A 14759-nucleotide genomic window follows, 5' to 3' on the forward strand; every position below is an offset into this window, starting at 1 on the left:
GAGCGGCGCGTTTCATAGTTAGTTTTTTACGACATGCACTCCGACCTCAAGAAATTTTTCGTGGCATGGGTTAAGGAACACGACGTTTTACGAGGATCTAACAAAGTCGGCGGCGTTCTGCCTTCGTTAAGGTCGAATCTGACGCGACGGCGGCGTCGGTTCTTAACGAGCGTTCTCGTGCGATTAAAGAGTCCACCGTCGTAAAACTCGCATAATTGTCTTTGTTGGCTGAACAGATCGACGCTTACTAATTACTATCTTTTTTATGATCCAATACTAGACGCGACCGGGTGCGATAAGTCGAGTGCGAAGTGACAGGTGACACGATTCTCGTCACACAGGCCGAAAGATAAGAAGGATATAAAAGGAATAGCTGAAATTTAATAGTTGACGCAACACTACAGAAAGCTCCGTTTCTATAAACAGTCATACAATTGATACCGGGAACCCTCCTCCCCCTCTCCTCATATGAGTCACAATCGTAATGTTAGTTTTTATAGTACTAGACGTAACGGTATGTCCATATATAAACGTCTTGCTTGGTATTTATAGCGGTCTACTCTTGTAAAAATGTTCAATTTTCGCGCAAATGAGAACCACTGGCGCGATAATTTTTACCGACCGCGCGCGAACATCTGTTACTTTTTAATTTGTCGTCCGTCATATTACATAACGTGACGAACATTGAATTTCCTCGAAACGCTCGCATTGACGCATGCACTATGTGCAACTGCAATTGTCGTCGTATTGCTTATCGAAAATCTCGTTATCAGACACTATCGATCGCGTTTTCTAACTTCCACTGCTTCACGCGACGCGTATGCTTATGCACTTTAATCGCGAATCGTTTTATACAGTGTCCCAAAATTCCCGTATGCGGAGGATCACAAAATAAGAGGGACAGAGAGATTTTTCATACCAGAAGAAGTAGCTTTTTCCTTGACGAAAATATCGCAAAATATCGTAATTTATAGTGACTTTTCAATTTTCAACATAACACATCTTTGAAGCTAAGCGTTAAATAAAAATTTGGTTTAAGTAAAGTCTGCTTGAAATTGATCGAATAAGATAATTTGGTTCACTTGAAGTTTAGCTCGCGAAAAATCCCATTTTTCTCAATCGTTTATTTCTCGTATACTATTATTCGAGCGCAATTTTGATAAAGAAAAACAGTTTTTTTCTTTCGGTGTCAAAAATTCCCTAGTGTATATTCCGTATGCGGGAATTTTGGTACTCGCTATATATACGACGACCACCGCGAATGATCGCACTTATCCTGAGAGAAGCTGCGATATTACGCTATAAGCATTATCTGTTTACCACGTAGCATGCTAAATATAACGCTCGCGATTTCCACCGTTTTATCTACGGCTATGAATTTTTTTGTACGAGACGTTCTTCGCAAATAAAATTGCGAAGGGATCAACTGATGTCGTCGACTCCTATGTAATTCGATCCCCATTTCATGTTCTTCGACGATAATACAGTTTCGCGATGTATCGAATGTGTTCTAATTTTCTCGTTACAATCTGCAGAGTCCTGGTTGTTATCGCGTCGTCCGTCGCGATAACGAGCGATAGATGTTAAACTTTCGCTACTTATTCAATTATGATATCTTTACGGTGCCGATAGCGCACTGATAAGACCATATGTATCTGTAGCGCACAATATTTTTATTGCACTTTAAGGACACTTTTATTGCGCGATCCAAGGCAACATTTTCCCGCCGTAGAAACGCGCAACGATAGAAACTCACCGCAGACCCCGTTTCGAACAGTGCTCTTGTTCATTTTATTGAGTTTTCAAGGATATCTTTAGCACATAGCTACGCCTAGACCGGTTTCGATGTAGGCCACATATCTTTCCCTCATGCGACAATATTTACGTGCGGCCGATGGAAATTAGTTCCACGAGATAACAGTCGCTGCTCAAAACTAATTTGTCATGTCGACCTATCTCGATGTGTTTCCTTCGGAACCACTTCGTTCGAAGATTGCCGTGATAACATAAAGAGAAAGATAATATGTTCCGCATTTTCCTTCCGGCTCATTGTAACGTATTTTCGCGAAGTGAAACGCCGCGTTTCCTCAACGCTTCGATGAGCGTTGCGCCGGATAGACATTGCATTTATTCGCGTTAGGCTTTTCACGCTTTCCGTTGCATTATATGCATAATAGAAATGCATTTTTGACGCGTCACTGTTTACACGATGAAAATATAACGGAGCTGTGAATGCAACCGTTAAGATGAAACGGAAGTGTAACCTTTTTATTACCGTGGAGACAAGTCGCATATGATGTTACGCGTGTAACGTCAATTGAAGTCGCAGTGCTGAATAGGATAAGCGCTCGAAAGAGGATTGAATATCGGCGAAAGCCAACGACAGCGTCAATACTCCAAGTGCCAGCCGCAACATAAAATTATCTACGGCGGCTCGTTGCGCGAACATATCGTGTTTCTTCGCACGAGACGGCTCGGTGTAATCAGCGGAGTACGTGCAGCCATTCATAACAATGGTCATCGTCGCGCGATGTAAGAGCGCTCTGTCTTCTCGCGAGCATCGCGTCGAAGACACATCCAAATATTATCAGGCTGATATCATCGGTTCGTGGTATGTCACTTCCGCGAAGCGAGTCGTCTAGCGGCCGAATGAAAAATGAATGTAAACATCGTGACGAGATACAACGCCCACGGACAAATAATCCGGTCTCTCGTTCATTCTGTCATGTTGATATCATGTCATTCACAGATACATGGGAGCGGCGTCCCCGCTCTCGTCCCCCCTTGTGTTACGTAAACGATCCCAATGCTGATAACTCGAGTGCGTTGATTAGCGAGAATCTCACGGCGACAGCAGTGAGTTAGTGGTAATTCGCATCCGACTCAGTGTTCTCCTTCGACAACGATAGATACGCTAGTTGATACGCGGAAGTATCACAAAGTACGTTATAGTAAATAGAAAATTTTTATCTTCGTTATCACGTGCTATATTTGCGATCGCGTCCTGAGAAGAAATGTGAGCGAACGTGCTGACTTAAGCCAGAATCGCCACAGTTCTGAGACGTGACGAATTTCTGTCAGAATCTTTCCTAGGTGGCAATACGGTTAGTAGACCTGTCTACATATATTATAACAATAGAGCAGTTATTGCGATGACCACTGTCGGATTCACTTGGATTTCCCTGGTACAAGTCCCGCCGATTTTGCTTTGGATTGGATTTAGATAACTTAAAGATAAGTGATTCGTCGCTTGGCACAGACTTGGACTTGGTTACTTAATCTTCGGAAAGTCACACACCCGTACAATGAAGAAGCAAACGTAGCAAAGTCCGTTTTTACAAGTCTATGCCGATTCGGTGTCCTCGATTTCACGCGTCGCAACGCGGCCCGCGCAAAATGGCTTCGCACGGTAAAAGTTCATCGCGGACAATAGACGGCCGGAGAAAGGAAAGAAGAAAAAGAGGATGATGATGACGGAGGTCCGGTACGCGTCCTGAACAGTTCAACCGCGGCGGAGGAGGAAACCGCGAGTTCGCGATATAATAGCGCGCGGTTCTGCCAGCACGCCGCTGACAGAACAACACGTCGGCGGGCCAGAACGAAAGGCATCGAAAGGTGCACATGTACCCGATCTCCTCTTCCCTTCTCCATATCGACGGGCTCGCCCTCGTCCTCCCCGGAACCCTTACCAGTCCCTCCCATCGCTCTCTATTCTTCCTCGCTCGTTCTCGTCGTGTACACGCGCCGCCGCGCACAGCAGCACGTGGTTGGCCGGGTTCACCTGCGCGCGTAAAAGGAGGGAACCAACGCCAGGCGTCCCGGCGGCGCGGTGCGGCACGGCACCTGCATCGCGCCGTTGTCTATTCCGTCGGGTCGCACGAGTGGCTTCGGCGGGAGGAAGGGGGTTACCGACATCGTCGGTAGTGGGGCAGAGATGGTATGTAAGAGTGAGAGAATGAGGAAGGGGGTGAGGTACGAGGAGGGGGGGCATTTCCTTATTTTAAAAACGATGCAGGAGTCCCCTAATAGGCGGAGCCACGACGACTAGATGCGCCGCCATTGGTTGCTGTAATGTCTAATATATCATGACATAACGGCCGGAGAACTGTTGTCCGCGACTTCGCGGTCGGATGGAGGTGACGCAGTACCATTTCCTTCGCCGGAGACCCCCCAGCTCTCCCCCCCACGTCCTTTCGCGTTGCTTCTTCCGCGCTCTACACGGGTGGCAGAGCAATATTGAGGATCAATATTACCGCACCACGAGGTCGGACCTGACGGGTCTCGCGCAGGCGTAGCGGGATGTTCTTCACTGGGGAACGCGCACGCCCTTCTTTGCGGGGCCACGTGGTAAACGCGAGGTGCGTTTTCGTGCAATTAATAGAATGCTGTTATTGTCGGTGAATGCACTTTAACGAGGTCGGAGCGGTGAAGCTACAATGGAAACACGCGGTGGAGGAGTCGGATGCTCTGCAAAAATCGACGGGCATTCTTTATTTTTATATATACGCCATGCCAGAGCGTAATTTGTGTCTCTTGGTTCGAAAATATGTTGATGCGAGGCACACTTCTCCTGATTGACTTGCTCGCTTTACGGCTGAGGTGTCGCGCTAGACTCGAACGGCGTGTTCCGCGACGGTATAAATGTCAGCGACAAGTTCGCGGGGATATTGCTTCTTAGAAAGACCTTTCTAATTGAGAACCGGCGTACTGATTACGTAGGAGAGTTCTCGCTATAGTTACCCGACAACGCAAGTAGAAAGCGGTACAACCTGAATCTCGTCACGAGGAGCGATGGTGGAAGTAGTTGCGAATGATCGACGTGCGTCGTAAGCGATCTGTTACGAATGATGAACATCGTTGACTGTTTACACGCGTTGAAGTCACTTGACGCGATGCGACGGAAAATGAGTTTGCGACCTGCTTCGAGAGACAGACTTCTGAGATAGGCGGTTGCGCTCTTACTACGTTGACCGATTCAACATGCCCTGATCTCGTTTTTCACGTCGGGTTTTTTTCTCAATTTTAGATGACAACCTGGAGATCTTACTTCAATACAGTCTGAAGGAGATGTACCACTTCCGCATTGCCTGGCCGTTGATGTCCTTAGTAACTACTATCGTCAAATATGGTCAAGAATACGCTTCAGAGGCGGATATAGCAGAAGCCATCAGCCGTATATCTCGAGGTAAGACACGTTTTTGCGTTTTGTCGTTTCTGTCAGAATAATAGCCCTATCGTGCAAATGAAAACGTACAGCATGATGGGAACTGTCAGAAAAAACACAAGTTGGAAGGCAAACAATCTCTTTCCATTTAAAATTTTTCATAAATACTATCTAGTTAACTTTTAATAAATACAACCCAAGTAATACAGGGTCATAGGAAGGAAAGATTTATCTGCCTGATAGCATAACTCAGTCATTGTTCACACGTAGAAAATGTGATATGCAGATGTTAATCCCTGAATTTTTCTTTTTCATAGTTTCAATAATTCGTCACGCGAAAATTATTCATCGGACCATCGTGCAGAATGTAATTTTGTTGTTTCTCGCAAATTTATTTCCGCCTTGAATTGTATACTTGCAATTGTCAAATTTGTCGAAACTTGGCATCATTTTGCTATTTGTTTTTCGAGCTCTTGATTGAACACGTTTAAGTCATAATGTTGTATATTCGGTAATCGGAATGTATTTTAGTCTGACATTTCGATATGAATCGATATGATGCTTAAAAGCTCGGAGAGAAGCACATTTTCTATAACGCAAGTTTATGCGTTTGAAAATTGATACAGACGTGACTGGAAGCAGCGCAGCAACAACTCGAAGATATTTCTGATATTTGCGGATGACAGAATGATTAACGGCATCGAAGTTGGTAAATGTTAAAAGAGCTACTTATTTTTGAAACCTTTTGTTGCGTCTACAAAAAATCGCGCATGATTATGAAATATTTGATAGCATTAAAATCATATTAACAACCTTTATGATGCAATCACATACGATTAGTTTGTCATATCTGCAATTTGCGAAAAGAAAATTAATGAGAAATAAAAAATTGGACTATCTTTTAATAATCTATCTTTTAATAAAGTTGATTTAAAAAATCAACTGTATATATATTATCTATTTTGAATCGTCGCGCTGAAACTATTTCACAGAAAGAACTTGGTGATAAATTAAGTCCATGTGGCGTATCTAACGCCCGCGACTAACTTTGACTGTGAATCATGCGTGTTTATTTCTCTCTCTGTCTCTCAAAAGAGTCTCGTTAAACGGATGCCAACTTCAATGCGGGTAAAATTCTATTTCCGCGTGTATTATCCGCCATTTGCGAGGGAATCTGCACCCGGTAATTTCCTGAGATCGTGTTTTGGCACGAGCAAATGTTTTCACGATAAACATTGCGATTACAAGATCATCGAATATTCTTGCCACGACACGCGAAGACAACTTTGGAAGAGGAAACACACCTGTATGGAAAGTTTCGATTTCCTATCTCTTTCTTCACGGAAGAAAAGTCTTGATTATCTTCATGGAAGATGTTGTTTCTCCGTGTTCGAAGATCACGTGAACACTCGAGAGAGAGAAAACCTGTTTGGTATCAAGGCGGCGGTGTTTAAAATACGCCGACAGCTTTTACAAGACCCACATATGCTTCATATTTATAATTTCGCTGCGTTCCTGCAGAGTGATATGCCTTAAAGAAAGTTTCTCCTTCGCTTTCATACGCGCGATTGCGAAGCGTGAAAAGATAATTCGCGGCTGTCGATAATTATGCTCGAAGATCATCTTCGTTAAATATTATTTGCAGAGAAAAATTTTATATAACACGATAATTAAAAAAAAATATTAACATCAAATTAACTAACATAAGTGAAGACCACAAAATTTTCTGACTATTTTTAAATTATATCATATCACGTCATGACCTTTATTTGGAAAATATATATAAAGGTCAGGGATGCATCGGCTGTTTTTCAATAAAATATTTCACACAGTTGCATTATATTACACCCATTTATCGATAAAAATGATGAATATTCGGACGATTTTTTGCGTTTGGTACTAATGCGCATCGCGCGCTGCGTCCTAATTAGAACGGTCCTGCTTGATGACTTACAACGTAACGCGTTGCCATCGCCATCGTCGCTTAAAATACGTCGTAATAAATACGTGTCGCGCCAAGCGGGAATCGTTACTGGATATTTCTGCAATTATAATGTAGCCGTCATTACACATGCGTCTTAACTGTCCGACGAGTGCTAAATTCTGCTCGGTTGGAGAGCAGCCAACCGTAACTTGAAAATCATCTTTCGTCGTTTTCTTCGATGCAGTTTTCGATTTACTCAAAGTCACTATTCGAGTTAATTCGCGTATCCTGAAGTGATACGATATGCAGGTACGAGCAATATATACACACAAATATATTTAGATAGATATTTAAAGGACGTCTCTCGAGCGAAACAACCACGACGTTCGTTAATCCGTTTTAATATCCCGGCACGAATTTTTCCGAGGTCCGAGTCCGTGAGAAAAAGCATGCTGAGATTAATCGATAAATGAAGTATACGCGCCGCGCAGATCCGGTTGTCGTATCCCAAAGCAAGTGAGAAGCGATTTAAGATGGAGGGGTACGATGTTTTTGCTTACTGTAACCATAGATAATTGACTCTCGAGCAAAACCTCCCTTATAGATCGCCTCGGTTCTGGATCACTGATTATTCGCCCAGAACCATTGCGAAATATTTTATTCACTCATTTTGACGATCGAACTATTCATTTATTTCATGATGATTTTTCGATTTGCGGCACTGTTGAATTTATTGCTGTTTCGCGACATGGCGATGGTGCCGTGTATTTAACAAGTCTCAAGACGCAGTCTCGTATTAATGTCACTTCGTATGTATTTACATGTGCGAGACCGGAGCTGCCAGTTTTATTAAGTGCATTCCTACACGCACGATAGTTGTATCCTTTCTAATTAAGCAGACTTAAGTTAAAAGTAAAAGCTCGATGATCGCGCTTCCAAATGTTCATAGTAAACTCGAGTCGACATTTTTAAATATCAATGCAGAATCTCGAGATATAATACTGTATAGGTTATTGTAAAAGAGACATCCGAGTCGAAATTTAGAATATATTCTAAGGCTATTATTTACAAATACGTCTGTCGTTATTTGATAAGTAATCGTAATTTTTAAGTCTCTGGTTATTTGTTAACACATATTTATTTCATACAACACGAGTATTTATTACATACATCATTTTTCGGTTGTTTAGAGAAAACGGCGGTACGTAAACATTTATAGCAAGTCAGAACCAGTAGTAGCCTGTGTAGTGTTATATCATTTTATATTTCGAGATTTTCCGTTGATTCTTCAAGTCATCAGAATTTGCAGGATTTAATATAAGACGAAAATTTCGACTTTTTTCGTGACACAAATTCGAGGCAGAATGTCATCGCTTTCATAAGTTTGTGTAATGTTCAATATCGCATATTTTAAGAAACTTTCACCACCAGCACATCTCGAACCAATTGCAGGGACGCTGGAAACCGGTGAAAGTATTAAATTTCAAATTAAGAAACTGCCAGAAAAAGTAAATCTGTTCAATGAGATGGAGAATGAAACGTTCCGACATATATATATAGACGCTTTGAAAATGTAATTATCCAAAACCATCAATTGTTCAATCTCCTATCGCAAAACTCACACATCGTTGTTTTGCTCATAACATAACGTCTCATAATATTCTTGATCGGAAATTGGCGGGGTAATTCCGAAACACTTCCACGATCATATGTCAAGCTAAAGATCAGGTATCGACAGTTTCGATAGATCGTCTTGATAAAGTAGCGCGTGATTGTGCTTTATGCGACGTAATAACAGGGAGGAATACGTTCCTCGGGGTTAAGTTCACGGAGGAGGGACGGCTAAGCGTCTGAGGGAAACGGAGAAAGCATAATTTGTTAAACTAGGTTCAGCTACTGTGTTACCACTACCCAATCATTATAAATCGTTTAAGCTGCGGTATGGTTTGTTCGTCGAAACGTTAAAGAATCTAGCGCCCCGGGGCGCTACCAATCGTACACAACGTTTCTTGCGAAGATCTTAATGAGCGGAAAATTGTCAGGACAAACAAGCATGCGATTATTTATTACTTTGACGCGCGCGCGCGTCTAAATCCGAGATTAAGACTCACGCTCGCGACTTCATTATCGGCGTTATCATCCTTACAATATAGAGCAATACTTATTCCAATAGCCGACATTTTTCTCACTCTTATTATTTTCGTCATTATCGTCGCTGTTATCACTATGTATTGCTCTCGTCATCGTCGCGCCAGCAATCCGACAGTTTATAATTCAAGCACCCAGCACCGTCGTTTTCAGGAGGACTGCAATTAACCAGTGAACAGATTCAAAAGGGAAACCCGTCGTCCTTTTTTCTTCCTTTTTTTTTGTTTTCTCCTTTTTTTGTTTCTCACAGAATTACTAATTAACTGAGCCGAATGTTGAGTATCAAACATTTCGCTGCCGCTTATATTGTTATCGCGGCGCCAGTCGCTATCGTCCCGGAATAAATAGAATCGTAAAGGGGAGTCTGCGTAGTCGTGATCTCGTTTGGCCGGTTGGATAGCTGCGTTTTAAGCCGACGCAGAAAGCGACATTCCAACGACGGTCTCGCGTACGAGCAGGTGAACGATTAACGTCGCGTCGCGCCGAGTGCATCGTTACGCTATTATTAACGTTATGTTGCTGCGTGTAAAATGCGCAAGCTCAAGCGAGTATCGAAAGCTGACGAACCCGATATGAAAAATAATAACACGCTGAAAATTTTGTTATACAAAAGAACAATAGAACAAGTGCTCACGCGGAGAGAAGTCCTCAGTTAAAGAACAGCCAGTCTGCAACAAACAATTATCCGAGCGTACGTATTCCAATCGCGTAGTTCTTCATGTACGATTCGTTCTTGTGGACTGAGCGGAAAAATGCACTCGACGAGTGGAAGGGTCTCTTAATTGATTACGATGGCACTTCCGAGACCCGGAGATCGGCGAAGGCGCGCGTACGTTTCACCGACTAGTTTGATGTATAACCAGTATGCGCGCGTGCCCGACAGGCCTAAACGCGTTGGAATGATACTCAGCTAAATAGCGAATGTCCACACCTCTGCGCACGTGTCAGAGATTAATGACGCTACTCGCGCAGAGAGGTAAGGATGCTTCGCCATAAGAACAGTAACTGCGGTGGAGGTAGCAGCGCGCCAGTCTGGTGTAAATAATGAGTCAGCGATAGTAATGCGCACGCGGTATGCCTTAATTGCTTCTAAATATTGATGCAGCCACTACATAGTTCGCAGAGAGCGTAAAACAGGCGTGTTTCAATGACACCCTCTAATTACGATCGGATCATTTTTGCGCGCGTCCTTCTTCGAACGCGACTTCTTCACCTCTTTCGCACCTTCTTCCTCTTCTTCGGGATTCTTTGCGTGAACGAGCGGTCTCATCTCAGTGAACTCGACTTGTCTGTTTGCATTCGAAATGTCGAAGGGGAACCGACAGCTCCGTAGCTCGTCTAAGAACCGGTGTCTTAATGAGGCGCAACGGTGTCACGTGATGTCACTTTTTGCTGGGCGATATTGTGCCGTGCGAGATGAAATACGCGGTACGTCGGGGTAAATCGGACGAGGGAACCTGTCCGTGTCTATCTCCGATGTTTCGCGCGATGCTATCTTCCCCCTTCTCTCTCTCTCTCTCTTGAAAGAGAGAGAGAGAGACTCTATTTCCTCTTCTACGTAATCTAAGCAATCGCTTATAATTAGGCATCGGGTGTTGGAGTGCTAAAACTGTGCATCGGAGGCCGCGGCAGAAACGCTTACGGCGTACTTGCCGAGCGCGGGAAAAGCGCGTTCCGTGCGAAAAGGAAAAGTGAAAGGTAAGACAAAAATACAACGCGATGACGCGAGTCGACAGGATAATTGTATCGCAACCCATTTTTAGAGAACTCCGTATTTATCGAATGTTTGATACACAAAAATGGATATTAACGATATGCAAAGTGTTGTGTAATATTTATACGCTAAATTCCTTTCCTCATCACGCGTTGCTCGTAATTTTAAGTAACAATCATTTAACAGGAGGCCAAGAAAAAGGGACCGCGAACCTCGAATATATATATTGGCTCGAAGTTGGCCACACGGCATTCCTACGATGCTCTCAAGTCCAGGTCGCGACAACGATTAACGGCTCGCGGCCAAAATAGCCATGTAGCAAATATACGGTTACAGTGTAGCGAATGTCGCGTCTCTCCTTGGATTAATGTGTCGCAGTAAGTGTCCGCGCCGTCGTCATTCCGTGACGCGAATTCGTGACGTCGCACGACGAAAACGCATTCGATCGTTTCCTAAAATGGTACCGCCGCGAAAGGGCAAATTGTGCGGAATTCTGGCGATTCGTTGACCGTACAAATTCCACACTCGAACGAGCACCGGATTGCTGAAATTCTCGTCTTCGACGTACAACGCGCCGCTGCTGATCGCGACGTAACTTGTACAATTGTGTGTTTGTTAATTGCATAAATAATTAAATATTCTCAATGCAAAGTAATTATCAGCTGTCGAGGCCGCGTACGGTTACGTCGCGTGAAGACACGACAATGCAATCATTGCGATACATCGATATAAATGCACGCCTATCTATCGTGCACGCCTACGCGCGTGTGCGTGTGTATTTATCATTGACACGTGAGTGAATAAGCGGTTCGCTTCTTCTTTCCTCACCGCGCCGCACTGCACCGCATCGCATAACGAAGGCATATTTTCAGTCATCTCTGAGCGGATGCTTTTGGCACGCAACGAGCTTTTGCGCGGATACTTAGCGCGGGAACTCACGATCGGCCCAACTTGACGTGACGAAAATACTTCGCACTGATATCGCTCTTCGCGATGTCAGCCGTCACCGTTACTCATCGTATTACATCTGTCGCGGCGTATTTTCGAAAACATCCGGCCGCGCTCCGTCGTCCACGTTTATCCCGTCTACGCGTATGTTTATGTATTTTTATTACAAATACGTCGGAAATCGTATTGTGTAAGGACCGAAATCTTGTCGTGCAATAAAATACTATATAATTTTTAAGCTTGCGAAATTAAATTAAGTGACTCTTTCTGCGAACGAATTTAGTTTCCGGTATATGTGCGTAGAAAGCTCTATAAGAAGAAAAATCACATTTTCAAACATACCATCGTACAACATCAGTTTTTTGTATGTTGATTTGATTTTATTATAAGTGGCCTGGACAATCGGCTAAGGTTCGTTGGTTTTACACAGAAAGAAATAGTTCTAAATCAATGATAGATATTCTTATGTATAGGCAAGAATATTATAACATTCTCAGAAGATTGTTGATGAGAGATGAGAGGTCGCCTACGCCTGGACACAGGTATGGCACTAAAAGAAGAAGAAGAAGATTGTTAGTCTTGAATTGAGTGCAAGTAATATTTGCGTCGATACAAATTCAATCAAATCAAGACTAAAAATCTTCTAAGAAAGTTAAAATATTTTTATTTATATATGAAAACATATTTATATCTATTCTTGATTTAAGACAAAGTTTTTTCGGCATGAACCAATACGTATTTTCACATATCGTCGCCGTCAATTCTTTTTTTCCTCCCGAAATCGTTAACCTGCTCTGAAAAGCAACGCGGTTTTGATACTAAAATTGTCACTGATTTGAAAAGAGAAGAAGCCCGGGCTGTCGGGGAATTCGCAAATCTGGCAGATCAAAGGCAGAAATACCGGGCCGTCGTGTTTGTTGCAGTGCGTCTGATAATATTACAAATTTTAATGAGATTACTCGCATCCGCGTCACTGGCGCTAGGGTGTCAGCGTCACACTAGACGTATGAGATCGTTCTCGTATCTTATACTAAAAACACGACGTCGTGTTAAGGTAATATCGTTACCGGTTACGGATTGCTGGTACCTCGGGCGGCTCGTTCCGTATCGCACATTGGGTCTCTCCGGTCACTTACGACGAGTCGCTCGAGAGAGACGACTGACCTTGCGAAGGTACGTTGATGATCGTGCATTGCATATCACATCCATGCGTCCACTTCTAGACGCACGTGCGTGTACCACACCCATAGCGTACAGCTACGAGGATTAAGAGGTAGGAAGAAAGATTACTTTTACATTCCATAATTTAGATAAACATGCACTTGTTAAATTTAAGAACCGCACGTCGAAAAAGATTAAGTAACGTCGACGATCAGACGTTTATATATTCGTGTAATATACGATCGAATGATCTCTTAACGGTGGGTTTTTTAAGTCATCCAATTACGCATCAGCGATTATAATTTTATAATTACATCGCGAAGACCGCGCCTGTAAATACGAATTCAAGTTTTGATAATGCTGTGTGAAGTCTGGTGTATTTCTACATGTTATAACAGATGCGTTTGCCTCATAATGTTCTTTTCGAGCGACAAATCAGAAGTCCTCAGAGGCACTCGAACGAAAAGAGAGAGACTGAAAGATTAATGGCTTCGGAAGCTATCTCATCGAGCGAGTGGAAGGCGACTTACGTAGTCGGACGCGCCAACATACTCGAAAATGACGGCGCTACGAGCTCGTGAGTAATAATTCCGCACGATCGGAAGTTTGATCATGCTATTAATTGTCAGACTCGGATGGATCTGACCTCGTTTAAAAATGAAGAATCACCGACTGTACAGCAAAGAAAAAGAGAGAGAGAGTACATTAACGCTCAAAACGTTCACGGTTGCCACGCAAATTCGAACGCAGCGCTACGTCAGAAGTGCATTATCTTGTTCGACCGTCTGATGAAAAGTTAGAAAGGCGCTGCTCGTAGACACCAGGTAGGTGTGAGAGATTAATGGTGTGGCTCGGCCTCGTTCGATCCGGTATACTTACCCGGAGAACGTGCGTGCGCCGGTCCGCTTAAGATTGACACTACCAGTTTTCCATTAAACGCCTTGACACCAGGTAATTTCTGAATATGAAATCCATGTCAGCCTTCGAGAGAACGCCATTAAAGGCGCAGGGTAGAAGGTGGAGAGCGTAAAATATAAAAGGATCGGAACCTAATCCGCGTCTCAGCGTCGGCCTTGAGTCGCATACAGCCTGATAATCATTTGTTTTCCTGCTACTTCGAAAATATATAAGAATATATAGGAATTATTATTGATATCAGGCCGGTCGTGAAAAGGAAAAAGAGACAATTGAACATTTCAATAATTTATTATTAGCTGTGCGAGTGTTATTCCACGTACATTTTGTATCTCAATGGAGCAATGAGATTCCGTGAATTTCAAAAAGTCTCGCGCAAAAACTTAATTACCGTTGACAATAAGTGACGGGAGAGAAGAACTCTCCGTGTCCGTCGTCGCGATATACGTCGCAATGTACGAGAAACGCACGACCTTGCACAAGTACGGCAATCCTCGTGCCTCACATGCCGATGAAATGTATGATACGTGGCTACGAACCCGCCGGATCTGCACATGTGCTGGAATCGTTCTTCCGATATGCTACTGACTTGCATGAACTTGACATATTGGCGATAATGGTTCCCCCATATCCCCTGTGATCGATCCGTCGAGTTTTGCGGTCGTTTGAGGATCTCGTCGCAGCGAGAGGTTCCGTTTCCGAGCGATCGCGCGCCCTTTTGTGCGCGCGCGCGCGCGAGAAAAAGCGGGCACCGGGCAGAAAGTGCCGCGTCATGCGGAATAATG

General features: G+C 43.5%; 1 protein-coding gene across 3 annotated transcripts in view; it reads left to right on the forward strand.

Moving 5' to 3' along the window:
• Positions 1-12136, forward strand: part of LOC106744688 — a 36601-nt gene extending 24465 nt beyond the window's left edge. For 2 of the 3 annotated variants that reach the window (XM_014619648.1, XM_014619647.1), the window contains exons 4-5: positions 5027-5185; positions 5482-10934. In XM_014619648.1, coding sequence (XP_014475134.1) covers positions 5027-5185; positions 5482-5570 — 248 coding nt within the window. In that variant the 3' untranslated portion in view covers positions 5571-10934. Of the gene's footprint in view, positions 1-5026; positions 5186-5481 lie in introns of all 3 variants that reach the window. The other variant, XM_014619646.1, reaches the window with a different exon arrangement.
• Positions 12137-14759: the final 2623 nt, after the last annotated feature.

The sequence above is a fragment of the Dinoponera quadriceps genome, unplaced genomic scaffold (genome assembly GCF_001313825.1).
Source record: "Dinoponera quadriceps isolate SergipeBrazil2010 unplaced genomic scaffold, ASM131382v1 scaffold1352, whole genome shotgun sequence".
Lineage (NCBI taxonomy): Eukaryota > Metazoa > Arthropoda > Insecta > Hymenoptera > Formicidae > Dinoponera > Dinoponera quadriceps.